Source organism: Dipodomys ordii, unplaced genomic scaffold (genome assembly GCF_000151885.1).
Source record: "Dipodomys ordii isolate 6190 unplaced genomic scaffold, Dord_2.0 Scaffold32, whole genome shotgun sequence".
Lineage (NCBI taxonomy): Eukaryota > Metazoa > Chordata > Mammalia > Rodentia > Heteromyidae > Dipodomys > Dipodomys ordii.
The window spans coordinates 6949071-6966896 of record NW_012267248.1 but is presented as its reverse complement, the minus strand read 5'-3'; the positions used below and the strand labels follow the sequence as shown (position 1 = coordinate 6966896).

The 17826-nt window shown below is 42.9% G+C and overlaps 1 protein-coding gene across 1 annotated transcript in view; it reads right to left on the bottom strand.

Moving 5' to 3' along the window:
- The window catches only part of Rreb1 (ras responsive element binding protein 1), a 79154-nt gene that overhangs the window by 29871 nt on the left and 31457 nt on the right, over positions 1-17826 (bottom strand). The window contains exons 6-7 of the mRNA XM_013016722.1: positions 8188-8332; positions 7556-7692 (exon numbers count right to left, since the gene is read on the bottom strand). Coding sequence (XP_012872176.1) covers positions 7556-7692; positions 8188-8332 — 282 coding nt within the window. The remainder of the gene's footprint in view (positions 1-7555; positions 7693-8187; positions 8333-17826) is intronic.

Genomic DNA, 17826 nt, shown 5'->3' with positions numbered 1-17826 from the left:
CAGCTCAAGGCGAACCGCTCTACCACTTGAGCTACAGCGCCACTTCCGGTTTTCTGGTGGTTTATTGGAGATAAGAGTCTCATGGTCTCTCCTGCCGGGGCTGGCTTTGAACCGTGATCCTCAGATCTCAGCCTCCTGAGTAGCTAGGATTACAGGCGTGAGCCACCAGCACCCAGCTTCCGTGTGACTCTTATCTCCAATAAACCGCTCAGAAAACTGGAAGTGGCCCTGTGGCTCAAGTGGTAGAGTGCTCGCCTTTAGCTGAAGAGCTGAGGGATAGTGCCCAGGTCCAGAGTTCAAGCCCCATGAGCGACTGAAGAAAAAAAAAATCAAATTTAAGGTGCTGGGAGAGCTGCCATTTCCCACTTCCACGTATGCCTACCTTACACTGGTGCCTGGTCTTCAGCAGGCCTGATCTACTGTTGGGGAAGGGGGTCCTGATACTGAGCGTGGGGCTCCAGCAGTTCATAGGGGGTGGGGAAGGCTGTGATGTCTGAATTCCAAGTCATGGTTCTCTGGAAGAGCAGAGGGGAAGTAGCTGCTGGCAGCTTATCTCTCTTCTCCCTGCCTCCCTTAGCACCACTTGTAATGTCACTGAAGGGTACTAGTAAAGTGTGAAGCACAGATAGAAGGTTCTGGGGTGGGTGGGTGGAGTCCCTTGGGAAATGCTGCCAGGCAGCTGGATGGGTAGGTGAGCTCATTCTTGATTGTGGCTGTTGGTATGTAAAGTCAGAGACACAACAGAGGGCTGCCAAGTATGGAGGAATGGAGGACCTCTATCAGAGACAGCCTTTAGTAGGTGCTTGTAGAAGTGCCTTTCAGTTGTCAGAGACAGCAAGATTGGTCCTGTGGGTTAAGGGGTCAGTGTATATCACCTGCCTAACATGTGTGAGACCCTGGGTTTTAGCTCCAGCACCTCAGAAACAAGATTATTTAACTTGCATGCCCACAGGCTTCCTTTTTCTTTCAAAATCCAAGAGGCAGAATTTGTCCATGCTCTGGCTGTGACTTTCATCAAAAGTTGTGTTGTGTTTTCAAAGGAGAAGTCCTACTTTACAGCAGCCAATCCTCCAATTTGACCTCATGCCATAAAGCCACTGAGACCCAAACCTACCAGCCACTACCCTACCAGGCTTCTCAGGTCTCCAAGGCAGGGAGTCCATCAACCAGATCCCCTAGGTCAGAGAAATACCCATTTGTCAGCTAAAATTGTGTCCTTTCAATTCTCAAAAAGGACTTCAGCACAACTACTGTCCTTGTTCATCATCAGATCCACTCAGTCTTAAAAGGCTGATCCCTCTCTCCCTCCCTCCTTTGAAAACAGCTTAATGAGGCTAGGCCACAGTAGAAATGAACTGTAATAAATGTGCTACTATGGTATGGGCATTTATTGTAGAGAGTAATGGTAAAAGCATGGTGCAAGTTGTCAGTTCTTCAGAAATCTAACAATGAGCCAGGCATGGTGGCAGACATCTGTATTACTAGAATTCAGAAGGCTGAATGAGGAGGATCTCTAACAAGTTAGAGGAGACCCTGTCTTTAAAATAATAAGAATTACGGGGCTGGGAAGGTGGCTCAGTGGTAGAGCACTTGCCTTGCATGCATGAGGCCCTGGGTTCATTTCCTCAGCACCACATAAGCAAAAAGAAAAAAGCCGGAAGTGGCGCTGTGGCCCAAGCAGTAGAGGGTTAGCCTTGAGCTGAAGAGCTGAGGAACAGCGCCCAGGCCCAGAGTTCAGGCCCCACAACCGGACCCCCCCAAAAAAAAAATAAGAAGAAGAATTATGTCTTCTGAAGCACACGAATTTGACTTCCTAAGGCGTAATCTATGATCATAGTCCATACGATTTTGAATGTGATGCTACATACCGGGCTGACCACTTAAATTACAGCTTTACTCCCCAATTTTTTTTAAATGGTTAATTGAAGATAAAGGTGTCATGGACGTTCCTAACTAAGGTAACTTTGAACTGTAATCCTCAGATGTCAGCCTCCTGAGTAGCTAGGATTACAAGTGTGAGTCACTAACTCCCAGCTCAATGATAACATCTTAATTTAATTTTCTGTATGCCGTTGGCTGAGCCATTTTGCTCAACTGCTAAAATTTTGTATCTTATTTAAGTTGGGATTTTATTGTTTATTTTCTTGAAAAATAAAAAATGTAATATAAAAGCTTAAAGAGCCAAGCCTGGTTAACTTATCAGCAATACGATCACAACAGTGCGAAACAAGGGTGTCCACATCGTTTTCAGTTACATTAAAAATAAAATTTAAGTTTTAAGAATTTAACCCTGGGACAGGGAAAGTTTCTTAACAATAGAGTTCTTGTCTAGTATTCATGAGGCCCTAGGTTCGATTCCTCAGTACCACATAAATAGAAATTTAATTAAAAGAAAAATCAACCCTGTAACTAAACAAATTTCGGAATTAGCTCTCCCAGAACCTGCTACAGTAATATTTTTGGAAGACTGAATTGGCAAATTGCAAACATCAGGAAATTAATTTCTTTAGAATCTCTGATTTCTCTAATAATCTAAGAAAAATGATTTGAAGGCATCAACTCCCTTCAAACTTTCATTTTCCTACATAGTTTATACGGATTACAAAACTTGGGAGGTAGGACTGAAACCAAATTAAACAGCTCTCAATTTCCCAATTTTTATAAAAGTACAACCAGATGAAAGTGACTCTTTATGAGACGAAAGAGTAAAAGAACAAATTGCTTTCCTGTTCTCTGTCAAATCAACAGTACTTGGTCAAAGAAGCCTTTCAATCTGACTTCTCAATTTGACTGGAATGGAATAACCAAGAAAGGCCACAACAAATCATTAAGTGCTGGAAGGTTTAAATGCAGTAGTGGTAGTAGTAGCAGGAGCAGTAATAATAGTAATGACATGTACTCTAAATAATGGTATGAGAAGAAAAGCTCATCCTCCCAAGTATTCAAATCTATCTTCCAGATGGGTAAACTGAGCCTCCACTCTCTGAGGTCAGACGTACTGGGTAGCAGGCTGGGACGGAGCCATCTGCTAGGCTGTTTGCTCAGAGGACAGGTATTTGCAGATGCCCCAGCGACTTACATGTCCCGTGTCATGTCCTTAATGCCTGAGTGCATTTCCTAACACTGACACACCCCACTCCTTGCAATGGTGGTTAGTGGGAACCTGAGAAATACCTGCTGAGGGGTTGCCCCTCAACCAGGCCATTTCGCTGAGATACTGAATTCCTTGCTCATTAAGAGTTTTAATGGACAGACTGGCATTCCTTTTAACAAGGGATTTCATGCTTCATTTTTCCTGGTCGGTCTCCAGAGACCAGAAGGAGTAAGTGCAAACAATCTTTCTTCAGACACCCGGCTCAGACATTCCTCTTTCTTCAGCCCATCCTCCCAGGCCTATTCCAGGGCAGAGAACTGACACCCACAGCTGCACTAATCTCTGCCAGTTGTTGTGAGCAGCAGTGACAGCCCTGTGACAGGGCCCTGACCCAGCAGCCTTCCTTCCCCATGCCCCAGGAACTCACCCAGTACCCAGTTCAGCTTGTCCAGTCAAGCCAGCATGGTATAACGCATGGAGCAGAATCTGAAGGGCTTCATAACAGGAATATATGAGGTGGACACAGAAAAGCCAGGAAATCCTGGTTCTTTGTCCTTTGTCAGCTCAAAGGGATGGTGGGACAGCTGACCCAGGCCTCTCTGCCAGGCAAGGGTATAGAATATGGGGTGGTACCTTCAGTCCCCAGCATTATATGTGTTTTCACTTGGCTGAGCTTCAGAGCTCTAGACTCCTAAGTTCAAGACTTCTGCCCTATTTAGAATTAGATATAACAATGCATGTGAGGAAGTCTTGGAGTCGCTGCAGGTGTTGAGTGTGCAGCAAAGGGGGCTGAATGGTTTTTGGAACAGTTGAGAATGCAGAAGAAAGAATGTTCTGCTACCTCTCTCCAAATGGTCCTATAGTCAGGACTCACACCACTCAGTCAGGGAGAAAAGCCCTGCTACCTTTCAGAGCCCTGTTAAGCTAATTCTGGACCCAGATTTGAGGGTATTACCTTATACATGAGCATCACCTCAATAATGTGACCAGTCTGAGGAAGGCCTTGACCCAGATAGAACACAACAAAGCATCCCAACATCCCAATGTCAGATCTAAAGCTGTTATCAACCAGATTCCTTTGCTTAGCTACAAGGCCAATGTATCCCTCTTGGCCTTGATTTTATATTCTTGTTTCCTGACTTGTCCACAGAGCATCTCAAGCATCACTGCTTTCCTCAAGCCTGGCTTAATGTCTCGCACTATTGTAATGAGGACTCAGTCATCTGTTGGTCACATTTTAACTGAAATAATGTTTAAATTACTTATTACCTGATTTCCTTTAATCAAGAAGCCACCTAAGATTATATAGTTACATAGGCCAAGTTTCACCTTTGGCAGGATCCTCCTCAATGTAGTGATGATCCAGCTACATGATCACCCTGGAAGTGACTCCTAGATATTCCAGGGCTTCACTGTCTGAAATCTGCTCTATGGGTTGCTGGGCCCTTGACATGTGGCTTGTTTGCATTGGGAGGAGATGTAACTCCCTCACATGCTTGATTACAAATACTCAGTACATGACAATAAGAAAGTCAAACAACACTATCTATTTTTATACCAATAATAGGACATGTTATTTTGAATATATAAGTATAACCAATGAAAGCATTATTAGTTTCATCTATTCCTCCCTCCCTCCCTCTCTCCTCTTTTTTTTTTTTGTGGGGGAAGAGGGGACAGTAGTTAGGATAATGGGTACAAGACACTATGTCTAGCTCTTCCTTAAAAAGGTGTCTATCATCAGGCACTGATAGGCCTGTAATTCTAGCTACTCAGGATATGAGATATGAAAACTGTGGTTCTAAGCCAGCCCAGGCAAAAAAGTCCATGAGACTCTTATTTCCAATTAATTGCCAGAAACCAGAAGTGGAGTTGTGGCTCAAAGTGGTAGAGAACTAGTCTTGAGCTTAAAAAAAAAAAAAATTCAGGGACAATGCCCAGGCTGAGTTCATGCCCTACAACTGACAAGCCAAAAAATGAAAGAAAGAAAGAAAAAAGAGGAAGAAGAGGGAGGAGAAAGAAGGGAAGGGAAAGGGAGGGAGAAGAGGATGAGGAGGAGGAGGAAGAAGATGAGGAGGAAGAGAAGGAGGAAGAGGAGGAGGAGGAGGAAGAAGAGAGTAGTTGTGGCCTATCAAACTGGGATCCCAACAATCTCTGCCTCCTAAGTAGCAAGGGTTAGAAGTTTGAGCTCCTGGCACCTGGGCTGTTTCTTTTACTTTTTTGGTGCAAAGATAGAATTTAGAACTTCACACATGCTAACATGCTCTATCTAACACTAAGCTATGGCCCCAGCCCAGTGGTAAGTGTGGCTACTGGAAAACTTCAAAGGACATGCTGTTCACAGTCTACTTCTGCTAGACAGCGTTGACCTGGACACTCTTCCAGCTAACTCCAATCCTACTGTGGACAGCCTGTTGCTCTGCTCTATTCTAATGACAAAGCAAGCAAAGCAAGACACCCAATGCCCAGCAACATCTTCACATACGGGATGCCCCCTTCGCATCCACCTGTTCTCTGAACATGCCATCCTCCCCTTTGGACTCCAATGTCAGAGCCCACTCAGCTCAACACTGCTCCCTTCTCTCTTTCTTTTCCCAGTCTGGGGAAGTGTATAGAGAGGGTCACAAGCAACACCCGACCCTGAGAGTTAGAATCTCTATCAGTGGCTTTGTGTCTTCCTTTTGTTGGATGCCAGCACTTCATTAATTCGAAACACCAGCAGAGCAGAGGAAAATGGACTCAGCATTTACAGGAGTTCGGGTTTCCAACACTTTATTAAGGAACAATGGGCACCTCGCCAACTTTGGTAGGAGGGGAGGGAAAGAAGGGGGGGTGAGGGTAGGAGAAAGACGCCAACAGCTGTTTTGAGTTATAGACTTTCTGTCTAAACTGGTAGCATCACACTGTGGCTCTGTTGCCTTTGGGGTTTGAAAATGGAGTTGGTGTCTATTTTAGTTCTGGGTTAACAAGCAGTCTCTCCCACTAGCTACTGTCACAGTTCACCACCAGCTAGGCCTTGGGCCCATTCTGGCCCATGCCTGCCCCTAAGGCCTCCTCTGATAGCAGGCTATTATGTGGAAGCAGAGCACAGAGGAGAAAAGGGGAATTAACTATGTTCTGTAATCAACTCCTTTTGGTTTCCAGACAACAGCTCCACCCCATCTAGTAACAGTTACTAGACAAAGCCACTCCACCGGGACTACCCTGGTTCTTCCGCACAAGGGATACCAGGCTACCTCCTACTAGCCACCCATGGGCCAGCTGTTGTAGGGCTAGTGACAAGAAAGACTGCTTACAAGGACCAAGTCCCTGAGAGGCTATAAATGTCTTCATCTAACCCCTCACTAAACAAAGGGGGCTACCAGAGAGTAGGTAGCAGATCTGTGTTAGCCATAGACAGCTCGAGGTTCAACCTCATTCTGTGTCTGCATTACCAGCTTTGGAGCCAAGATAAGTGAATTATCAATCAAGCTAAGTCTGTCTTGCACATGGACTGATGAGCAGAGTCCAGTGCAATTTCCATCTCCATGTGCTCAGAGGACTCCCAGACTCTCTGGAGCAGGTCTTTATCCAGAAGGATGTTCTGCGAGACCTATACCCTCACACAAACCAGAATTTCAGTGACAGATGTTCCTCCATCATTGCTACACACTGTGCTGTGCAGATATCGGCTGCCCAGCAATCTTTTGTGAATGCCAGATTATGGTATAATTATCTAGAAGGGAGCAAGTGAGTAGTTCGTAAGATGGCATCTGATCACAAGATAAAATACGAAGTGAGATAAATTATATGAAGGTGCTCAGGAATATGCATTAATGGCTGCTGGGCAGGAATGCAGTGTAGGAGTTGGGGTCCAATGTGCTGTTCTTTTTTTTATGAGGCTTGTATAGTGAATGTATCCCTGTCATTGGTCTAGAGAACTATTTCAATATTCACTGCAAGCCCACATCCTTGGGACGTTGTGGACATTGATGAAACAATGAAGTTCATGAATCTCCCCGAACCAACCAGAGAGCCTACAAAAGGAAAAGCCAAATGCAATTTGGCTTTAAAGCGTGCACACACACACATGCACACACACGCACACACACACACGAATTACAGACCTCGAGGCCTGGAAGGGAACATAGGGATTACCAGAAAATGGGGATTATCTGGCCCCGTCTTCCAATGTGAGCACAGAAACTATTCATTCCTGCTCTAGCTTATCAGTCAATGTCTGACTAGAGAGCTAACCTCTAGGAGCAAAGGAGCAGAGTAATAAATACTATCTGAGGCTACAGTCCCATGTAAGTCCTGTAACTCTTCACACTTCATGTGCTTGTTAACTGCCTTACTAAGAATGCCCTTGTGTACAAGTTCAATCATTTACCTTCAGTGTGGCGTAATAAAAAAAAAAAGTCATATACCAGAAGAAATGGGAACTTATTGACCACAAGTGCAGTTTACCCTTTCTCCTACCTTAGTGGGTTATCTGAGTGGGTCTCCATGTGGCTCTCCAGACCATACTTGCAAACAAACTCCTTGAAACATACCGGGCAATGAAATACTTCATCAGGCATCTTCTCCAAGTCACCTGACTGCCCATCTTCTATCATCTTAGGAAAAAAAACAAAATGTGCAGTCACAAAGGTGGTCTTCCACATAGGAGAGCCTAGTACCAAACTAGAGATTTCAACTAAAAGGAGTATGTTCCTTACCTAAGTCTTAAGGTATGATTGATCAATAATTTGTTCATACAACAAATACTCACTGAGCATTCCCATCTACCTATCCACGCGCCCACTCATTCCTCAGTATTCTCAACTCAACCAACACTTATGGGTTGCCAACAAAAGAAGCTTCCATGGTAGCTAGAGAGACAATGTAAAAGTATGGAAACAATTTTACATTTCATCTCTAGGCTTAGGAATGGTGCTGCAAAAAGGAAGTCCACAAAGTTACTCTTTTTTTAGATACTTTACCAAAAGTATAGAAAAATACAGGTTAAAAAGCCTAGCATGGATGTGTGCCAAGACCCCACACAGAGAAAAAATGATTATAATTATTTGTGCCCAAAGCCCTGTGATGAGAGCTACAGGAGCCCAGAGAACCTTTTTAGCTGGTGCTGGGTCTTCTCTTTCTGACTCTGCATCATGACTCAGTTTCCTCTTGGAGGACAGCCGCCTGCGCTTCAGAGGAGAAGGAGGGGCTGTAGTTGTAGCACTGTTAGGGTCCTTCTCATGAATCTTCATATGCCTAAGGGAACAGACAGACACAGACAGAACTGTGAGTTAACATCAACAATCCATTTCATTTCATTTATTTCTTCTAAGAATTTTGTGTGTGTGTCCCAGTATAGGGGCTTGAACTCATGGTCTCATACTCAACTTTCCTGCTTACCACTAGGGCCCTGCCATTTGAATCACACCTCCAGTCCACCTTTTTGCTGTTTAATTAGAAATGGAGTCTCACAGACTTTTCTGTTCAGTCTAGCTTTGAACTGCAACCATGAGATCCCAATTTCCTAAGTGTGTAAGCCACTGGTACCCAGCTCCTATTTCTTTTTTCTTTTTAAAGATTTATATATGTAGGCATTGGTACTTGAATTTTTTTTATTATTCATATTTGCAATACTGGGGATAGACCAGTGCTTCACAGATGCTAGGCAAGCTATACTGCAGCTCTTGATATAGAGTATGATTTATACAGTAGCTTCTATCTTTTTAAAATTTCATAATCTCCTTGAATCTCTCCTCAAGCTCTTGTGGGTGCAATCCAGAAGTGTTGCTCAACATCTTACTGTTTATTAGAAGACATTCCTGAACTTAACTAGCATTACTGACATAGAAACAAACTATCTGATGACCTGGTCTACTAACACGGACAAAAAGTATTATTTTAGGACACATAATTCTATACAATAAAGAATTCTCAGGTTCCTATATGATACTACTAATTCATATACCAGTAACTCTAGAGGTACTGGCACTCAGAAGCTACCTCCATCTACAAGCTGCATGTTCTGCCTTTGGGAACATTCTGAGGATCAAGTTTGAGACATGCTGACAAAGCAGATATCCCAAATACTTAAGGCTTGAAAGCTTTTTCCATGTTGTTCTTGATACAATGGAACTTTATAGCTCATGAGAGCATCTGGGCAATAAGTCGCATGTTGCAACTGATTATCTATAGAACCAGACACACACACACACACACGTACGTTGCAACTGATTATCTATAGAACCAGACACACACACACACACACACACACACACACACACACACACACACACACACACGAAAGAGTTGGCTGGGGGCACAGCTCGAGTAGAATACCCCTGCCACACACACACACACACACACACACACACACACACACGTTGCAACTGATTATCTATAGAATCAGACACACACACACACACACACACACACACACACACACACACACACACACACACGAAAGAGTTGGCTGGGGGCACAGCTCGAGTAGTAGAATACCCCTGCCTAGCAACCACGAGGTTCATCTCAAACCCCAGTATTGCCCTTCCCCTGAAAAAAAAAGTGTCATTAAACATGTGTTCATTCCAAAAAGGGTGACCTGATTTAAATGGCCTTGTTTTACCAAGTTCTAAAAGAAGCATCCTAAGAAGGTCCCAAGACATAAAGGAAGAGAAAAAAGCATTAACAAATAGTCTCAATGTCTTTATTTTGAAACGCAAAAGATTTCAACAACATCATCATCATCATCATCAACATCGTCATCATCATCATCATGTGGTTAAATTATGCTAGAATGGGGTTAAACTATAACAGATGCAGGATTGTAGTTGCAGTTTTTTACAAATAACTATTTGAAAATAACTATTTGATAGTATCTCCACCAACCTCCTCCATCGCCATCTTGCTTGGTTGCTTTCTTTCCCTCTCCTCTATTCTCCTTCCCTCTCTTCCCCTCCAATGAGTTATACTCCTAGACCCTAGGAAGTACTTAAACAGTGGGAAAGGATAGTGAGGTTTTAATGCACCATCCTGTCACACTTCTGAAAAGCAGCTCAGCTCACTTTTTTTTGCTGGTTTTGTTCAAGGAGACAGGCTAAGGATGAAAAAAAAACAAAGCAGCGACACATGATTTGAAATGGTCAGGACTTCCCTGATGGAGCCCTCCTTTCTAGACATATGTGGATGCATAGTGCTATAGATTGCCACAGGACCTCTTTTGTTTTGCTGCATGGATATAGTTGAGACCGTCTCCTATGTAGTCTCTGCCCCTGACAATGCAGCACCATTCCCCAGCCATCCTCCAGCTGGAACTGCTGAGATGTGAAGATAAAGGACTTAGGTGAGGAAACCAAGTCATTTCTTGGTTCTCTCATGGGGAATTAGTGTGGTGAAGTGCAAGTGGGAGAAAAAGGACAAGAATCACAGACATGAAGCCACAGTCAGATTATTAGGGAAGGATTGTCTATTATTTAGTTTTTAAGCCATCCAATGCCTAAAGAGTTAATAGACACAAACAGTCCTGTTCCAAGTATCAAAGTGATTAAGATTTGAGGAAACCATCTGTTAATATCAACATTTAGAGGTAAAAAAGGATAGAGAGTTCATTTTTGACATTTTTTGTACAGGTCATACCAATTTTAGAAATGTCATTTTTTTAAGCAGCCAAGATTTAAGAAAGCATAATTTAAAGGAACATAAATTAGTATGAAACTGAGAGGGGTAGGGTTATGAGAGACAGGAGAATGATGGAAGGGGGTGATATTGATCAAGAAGCATTATATTCATAAACTGACATGTTGAATCGTAACCCCTTTGTATAACTACTGAAAGATAATGTAAGTGCAACTAAAATTAGTACCAAATCAAACCTCCCAAAAACCTACTCATAATTTTAACTAAATTAACAAAATCGAACCTTTCTATAGTTATCATAGTAAGATTATTAAAAATTAGTGACAAATGTAAAACTTCATTGGCACATTTTGGGTTCATTTGCTCAATCTTATGATACAAATACAAAGTGGTAATCCATTATTTTGTCCTTAGGATCTTGAGAGAAACTGTTGTCACTCAAGTTAGGAAGACAATGGGATGGCATCAGCACTTGGTAAGAGTCTCGTGGGAACTTTATAAAGATTGCCATTTCCATTTTACAGACTTGGCAGTTGAGACCTAAGGGGTTCTGTGGCTTCCCAGCTAAATGAACTATGATGTGCCTATGGTTACAACATTGGTGACTCCAGACTGCCTTCCAAAGGTCTTGTCATTCAGTTAGATCCATTTAGGATCATTGGCTGAAATCTCAGTGCTATAACTTCCAGAACCTAGACATTTCCTCTCTGGTGGTCTCTGTTCTAAGGTATAACAGCTGGTACCAAATTCTGGCCAAATTCCACCATGTGGCAGAAGTGGGTAAGCAATCCAGAGGTCACATTCAGAACATGTCCTATCTCTATTCTGGATTGAGATTCTGTCCTTGTCTAAAGAGCTGGGCTTTTCCCTTGAACTGCATGACTGATAAAGGCAGAGGGGAGAAGGCAGGTCAAAGTAAGGACTCTGTGAACTTGGGTTACGGAGACTGATGGACAACAGCAACCGCCTCTAGTTCTCTGAGTGAGCCCTGCTGGAGCCTCAGATTCAAAACACAAGCAAAGCGGTGTGTGCTTAGGAGGAGAATAAAGAAGAGTAAATTGTTAAAACATACTATTTACAACTATAAAAATGGAACAAGGAAACCACTTGGGGACATTATTTCTTGGAGGGAAGGATCCAGGGAGTGGATGAAGGACCTATAATTGATTAAAATACAGTGTTAATATGTATGGTGTTGATGGCTCACACCTGTAATCCTAGCTACTCAGGAAGCTGAGATCTGATAACCATGTCTCCAAGCCAGTCAGGGCAGAAAAGTCCATGAGACTCTTATCTCCAATAAATTACTCAGAAAAGCTGAGCAAAATCGGTGGCTTATGCTTGTAATCCTAACTACTCAGGAGGCTGAGATCTGAAAATTGAGGTTCAAAGCTAGCCTGGGCAGGAAAGTCCGTGAGACTCTTATCTCCAATTAACCACCAGAAAACCAAAAGTGGCACTGTGGCTCAAGTGGTAGAATGCTTACTTTGAGCTGAAAAGCTCAGGAACAGGGCCCAGGCCCAGAGTTCAAGCCCCACAACAACAAAATTACTCAGATAAAGCCAGAAGTAATGCTGCAGCTTAAGTGGTAGAGTGCTAGCCTTATGCAAAAGAAGCGCAGAGACAGCACTCAGGCCATGAGTTCAAGTCCCAGGACCAGCACAAACAAAACACCAAAACATGTGTGGACATGTAACACTGAACCCCTGCCCCCATAATTGATATAAGTCAACATTAAAAACAAAACAAACATGAAAAACTCCACAACATGGGGCCTTCCCCAATCTGTCCTTTTAGTCCTATGATGAATAGTGGCCAGAAGCTGATTCAGTGCAGCCAACGGCCTGAGGGGTCCTCAAGATATGCCATGAGATGTGGTCTGCTATTATGGATTTCCCCCTTCATGGGATCACTGCTCTGCTTCCTCAGCCTCCAACAGCAGAGGCAGGAACTTCATGGCTCATTCCTCCCAAAGGCTAACAGAATGTGGAGTGAGTCATCGTGAAGGGCTAGTGACAGCCTCCTCCCTTTAGCGTAGTGCCATAACAGAGGAAAGATGATGGGGAAGAGACAACTATCTCTGGCTTTGGAAGGCTGAGATCTATTTTCCTCTGAAGCTTTATTTTAAGGCCTAATCTGTCTAATTTCCATCAGCCCCACATTAGGGAATGACAATGAGCCTGAGATGGGAGGGAGTGGAGACAGTATCCAACTACCTACTCCGCACACTAAGTCCCTCTTCATAGCAGACAGCATCCCTAGATCTACTCAAATACTCCTAGCAACAAGGGCTTCCATATCATCAGGTAAAACCTGTCTTCTGCACATCGAATCAGAAACCCTTAAGTGTCCATCTGTCCTCAAGGGCAAAATGGTATTGTTCTACACTGTCTTCCATATGGAAACTGTTTAAACAGTGCAAGCAAGAGGACTACTGAACTTCTCTCAAGTTTTTCTCAAAATGAAACCACTCCAGCTTTTCCAGTGCCAAGCACTGCTGCAAAGCTAATGAATCATGCTAGTCTAACTAACCTCAGAATACTTTCTGATTTGCAGATAACCTTCATTAAGGAGCCTAAAACTACATCCACATGACTCTTTCCCTGGGGGCTCAGGCATTTGCTGCTCCTCCAACCTGGGAAGCTATGCCTCACTTGGGTCTTCCTAGGCTTGGCCCCAGCAATCCAGGCTTCATATCGTGCAATCCCTCTCATGAGGCCTTCCTGGAGACTCACATCCCACTTATGCAAATACTCAAGCCCACGACCCAGTTTTTCTTTTTAAGATGGCATAAATTGTACAGTTTGGGAGCAGTGGCTCACACCTGGAATCCTAGCTACTTAGGAGATCAAAGGATTGCAGTTCGAAGCCAGCTTGGACAAGCAAGTCCATGAGGCTCTTATCTCCAATTACCTACAAAAAAGTCGTAAATGGAGCTGTTGCTCAAGTGGTAGAATGAAAGTCTTGAGTGAGAAAGCTAAGGGACAATGCTCAGATTCTGAGTTCAAGCTCCAGTACTGCCAGCACACACACAAAAAATTGTACCAAGAGGTTTCATTGTGATATTTACATACAAGCATGTAGTCTATTTTGATCAAATTACCCCATCTATATTATTCTTTAACTCCCTTTTTTTTCTCTCACTCAAAAATGAAACTATTATGTATTTATTTGCTTGATCCTTGGTAGTCAATCAACATTACTATCTGCAAGTTGTAAGAACTTGATTTCTATTGTTCTCTATACCAATCTCTAGTAGCACATATGTAGGTGGTTAAGAAATATCCACCAAATGTCTGGATGGGTAAAAAATTAAATATAAGCCAGGACTGGTAGCTCACACCTGTAATCTTAGCTACTCTCTCAGAAGGCTGAGATCTGAGGATCATGGTTCAAAGTCAAAACAGGCAGGAAAGTCCATAAGACTCTTACCTCCAATTAGCCATCAGAAAAACCAGAAGTGGTTCTGTGGCTCAAGTGGTAGAATATTTGATTTGAGCTGAAGAGCTCAGGGTTCAAGCCCCATGACCAACACCTTCCCCCCACCCCAAATTAAATATATTTGTTCTATCATGGAATAGACAAATGAAAAAGAACGAAACACATGTAGAAATGGTTTTCCTCAGAATACACCTATCACATACATCCTGAACACATCTGGCATTGCATCCTAGGGTTGACAGTGTCATATCACAGGGACTTAAATGGAAAATATAGACACAGATTTTTTTCTTCTTCTCTTGTTAGAATAAATTTGCCCTCAGTCATTCAAAGAAAACCCATGCTCCTAGAAGAAAGGCAGAAAAAGTGAATGTGAGATTAAAGTATGTTTCTACTTTTGCATCAAATTCTACCTTTTCTATTGGAGGCACGATCCTTCAACAGCAGGAATCCTGACACATGATGGTTTAAGGAAGGAATTTTATTGGCACATTTGGAATCAAGACAAGTTTTCACCACAGGATCCTAGTAAAATTCTTTAGCCCTCTGTACTGCCTGCAGGTTTGGTTAACTATCAGACTAGGATGTCTTTTTTTTTTAATATACAGGTACCAAATTTCTCTCAGTCTGGTTTGCCATTCATTACTCTTAAAGGGGTTTTTTATAGTGATGAACAGAAACAAATATTGCAGATTTTTTTAAACTAAGAGGTAATAAATTGGAGTACTTTTCAACACTATTATATAACCTGCTTTACATCTGGGAGGCGGACCCTGATTTTAAACTTAAGAACTTTTTCTTCTGTAATCACTTTTTTTTTTTTTTTCAAATTTGAGAAGATTCTTTTTTTTTTGTTTTGTTTTGGGTCCGGTCGTGGGGCCTGAACTCTGGGTCTGAGCGCTGTCCCTCAGCTCTTCAGCTCAAGGCTAGCACTCTACCACTTGAGCCACAGCACCACTTCTGGTTTTTCTGTTTTTTGCTTATGTGGTGCTGAGGAATCGAACCCAGGACCTCATGCATGCAAGGCAAGCGCTCTACCACTGAGCCACCTTCCCAGCCCCAAATTTGAGAAGATTCTATCAACCGATTAGCTGATTGATTTGCAGTACTAGTGACTGAACCCAGAACCTTATTCACCACTATCCTTCTCCACTGAATGATAGCACCAGCTCCAAGAAGAGCCTTAGTATGCTAGTCTCACCATAAGAATACTGAAGAGATCAAAGCTAAACCAAATAAAACCCTGCATAAGAGATGAATGTCAATAAAGCAGCTTTGGGAGACAGACCAATCCCTAAAACACACCTCCCTTCCTGCATCTTTGAACATCTTTCTCTCCAGTTCCAAAACCAGGAACTGTCTGCTGATTTTTCTTAGGTGCTGAATCATCAAATTTTGTGATGATATAAACTGTTAGTTATTAAATACTGGCTGGTTCTGAAACAGCAAGCAGGAGTGTAAGTAATGAAGCAGTAATTTAGATAGGAAGAGACCCTGTGAAGTTACTGGGCAGTCCTTGAGCCATTATGTATTTGGGATGTTAGATCCTTGTTCTGTCATCTAGCAACTCTACAGTTCCTTAGGCTGCCTCAGTTTGCCTATCCTTAAAATGCAGCAACACAGCTATTTTTCTAGAGCACTGTTTTTCAAACCATGGTACTCAAACCATCATCCTCATCACCTGGAACTTTTTGCAAACATAAATCCCTGGGGCCTGAAACTCCCTACCTCCCTGAAACTGGAGGCAGGGTCCAGCAATCAGGGTTTCTACAAGTCCTGCAGATGACACTGAAGGTGGACAATGAATTGGTAACATTGTGATAACTTTGGGATACTAGTGAAATTCTTTAGCCCTTTGGGTTGCCTGCAGATTTGTCTAAGTATGTGACTAGAATATTGACAGCTCAGGGACACGTGGATCAAGCTTCTCTTAGATCGACCTTCCAATATTCCAGCAAAGCTTACTAAGCATAAATATATAACAAAGAAAGGTTTAACACTTTTTTGGTTTTTATTATTTATTTTTTGGTCAGTCATAGGGTCTGAACTCTGGGCCTAGGCACTGTCCCTCAAGCTCTTCAGCTCAAGGCTAGCGCTCTACCACTTCAGCCACAGCACCACTTTCAGCTTTTTCTGCTTATGTGGTGCTAAGTAATTGAACCCAGGGCCTCATGCATGCAAGGCAAGCACTCTACCACTGAGCCACCTTCCCAGCCCTTTAACATTCTTAAAATTCCTTTTGATGCAAAATCCTCTGGGAAATTCTCAACAAGTTTAAATGTGACACAGACTAAGGATTATCTAGTTGAAGTGACAGTCTTTAAGCCCTCCATATCTAATTTATGTTTGAAGGTTAGAGATCAGGAGAGATCTAGACATTGCCAGTATTTGCTAACTTTCCAGTCTTAACTTCCTGATGGGTTTATTAATGGAGGAACTGAACTATTTGATATTCAGAGCAACTGGTATTACAAGGAAGGTCACTGTCAGTGCATAGGATTCTACGGAAAGCCCACAATGCTGCCTGAAGGCAACTGGTCCAAACAGGTTCTGGTAACCTGGTTATAGATACAACACCATCTCTACCTGGTGCTGGCTTTTCTTGCCCAGCCATGCCTTCTGATAGCCCAAAAGGGAACGAATAGGATTGAGAACATCCCACAATCTACATTTCTGGTTAAAAAAAAAAAAAGCCTGTCTCTAGAAAGATTTGTGCTTATTTTTTCAGAACAAATGCCTAGGAGAGGGGTTCAGGTTAAGAGACCTATGTAATGCTTGTAATATCAGTTAAAGTCCGTGCAAGCAAGTGGGGGATGGAGCACAAAGACAGAATAAAAGAGTGCTGGGGGAGAGGGAAGGCAAGGCATCAACCTGTCAGCGCAAAGGCACCTTCTAGTAATTCGGGTGTTATTCACATTCAGTCATGCTTGTCCAGAAGCAGGTCACACCAGCTGTGCCAGGGCATGGAAGAAGGTTTGATGATGCATAAACAGCTGTGCTGACCCAACAGGCAGCACTCTCAGAAAAGTCTAGAAGTCACTGGGGCATGAGGCATAAACCTACTATCTGAGGCTTGCTGTGGGAATGCCTGGGCCGGGCTGCTCCCAGGGCTCTCAGTATGCTTGGATTGAATGCTCTGATGGTGTGTACTTACCCACCACTGGTCAACTACAGTCCACATCTTCTCATGAGGATGATGTGACCAGGGGGACGATTGCGAAGGGAAGATCTGTACCTTACTCCTGGTACTAATGTTCATTTTTACTGCCTCTGATTAAGGAGGCACCTGGATAGCGCACAGCTTCCACCACAGATTTCCTCCACAAGCCCCATTTTCCCCACAATACTTGGGTAATACATCTATAGAACAGATGATTTCTCTCACCTTAGTGACTAGAAGGCATTCTTCGCGTCCGTTTAAGGACAAAGGTCAATTTTATTCAAGTTAAGGATCTTAATTCAAAATAAGAATGAACCAGAGCTTCATTTTCACATTTCTCACTAACAAACCCTACCAACATTCCTATTTCCATTGCTTGTAACTCCTGACTGGACAGACCGCTGCCTGCACCACTATTTCTACTCTTTTGTCTGGAGTTCCTTACAAAGTTTGGAGAAGGCGGTTCTCCTCTTCTTTTCTTTTCTTTTTTTTTTTTTTTGGGTCCGGTCGTGGGGCC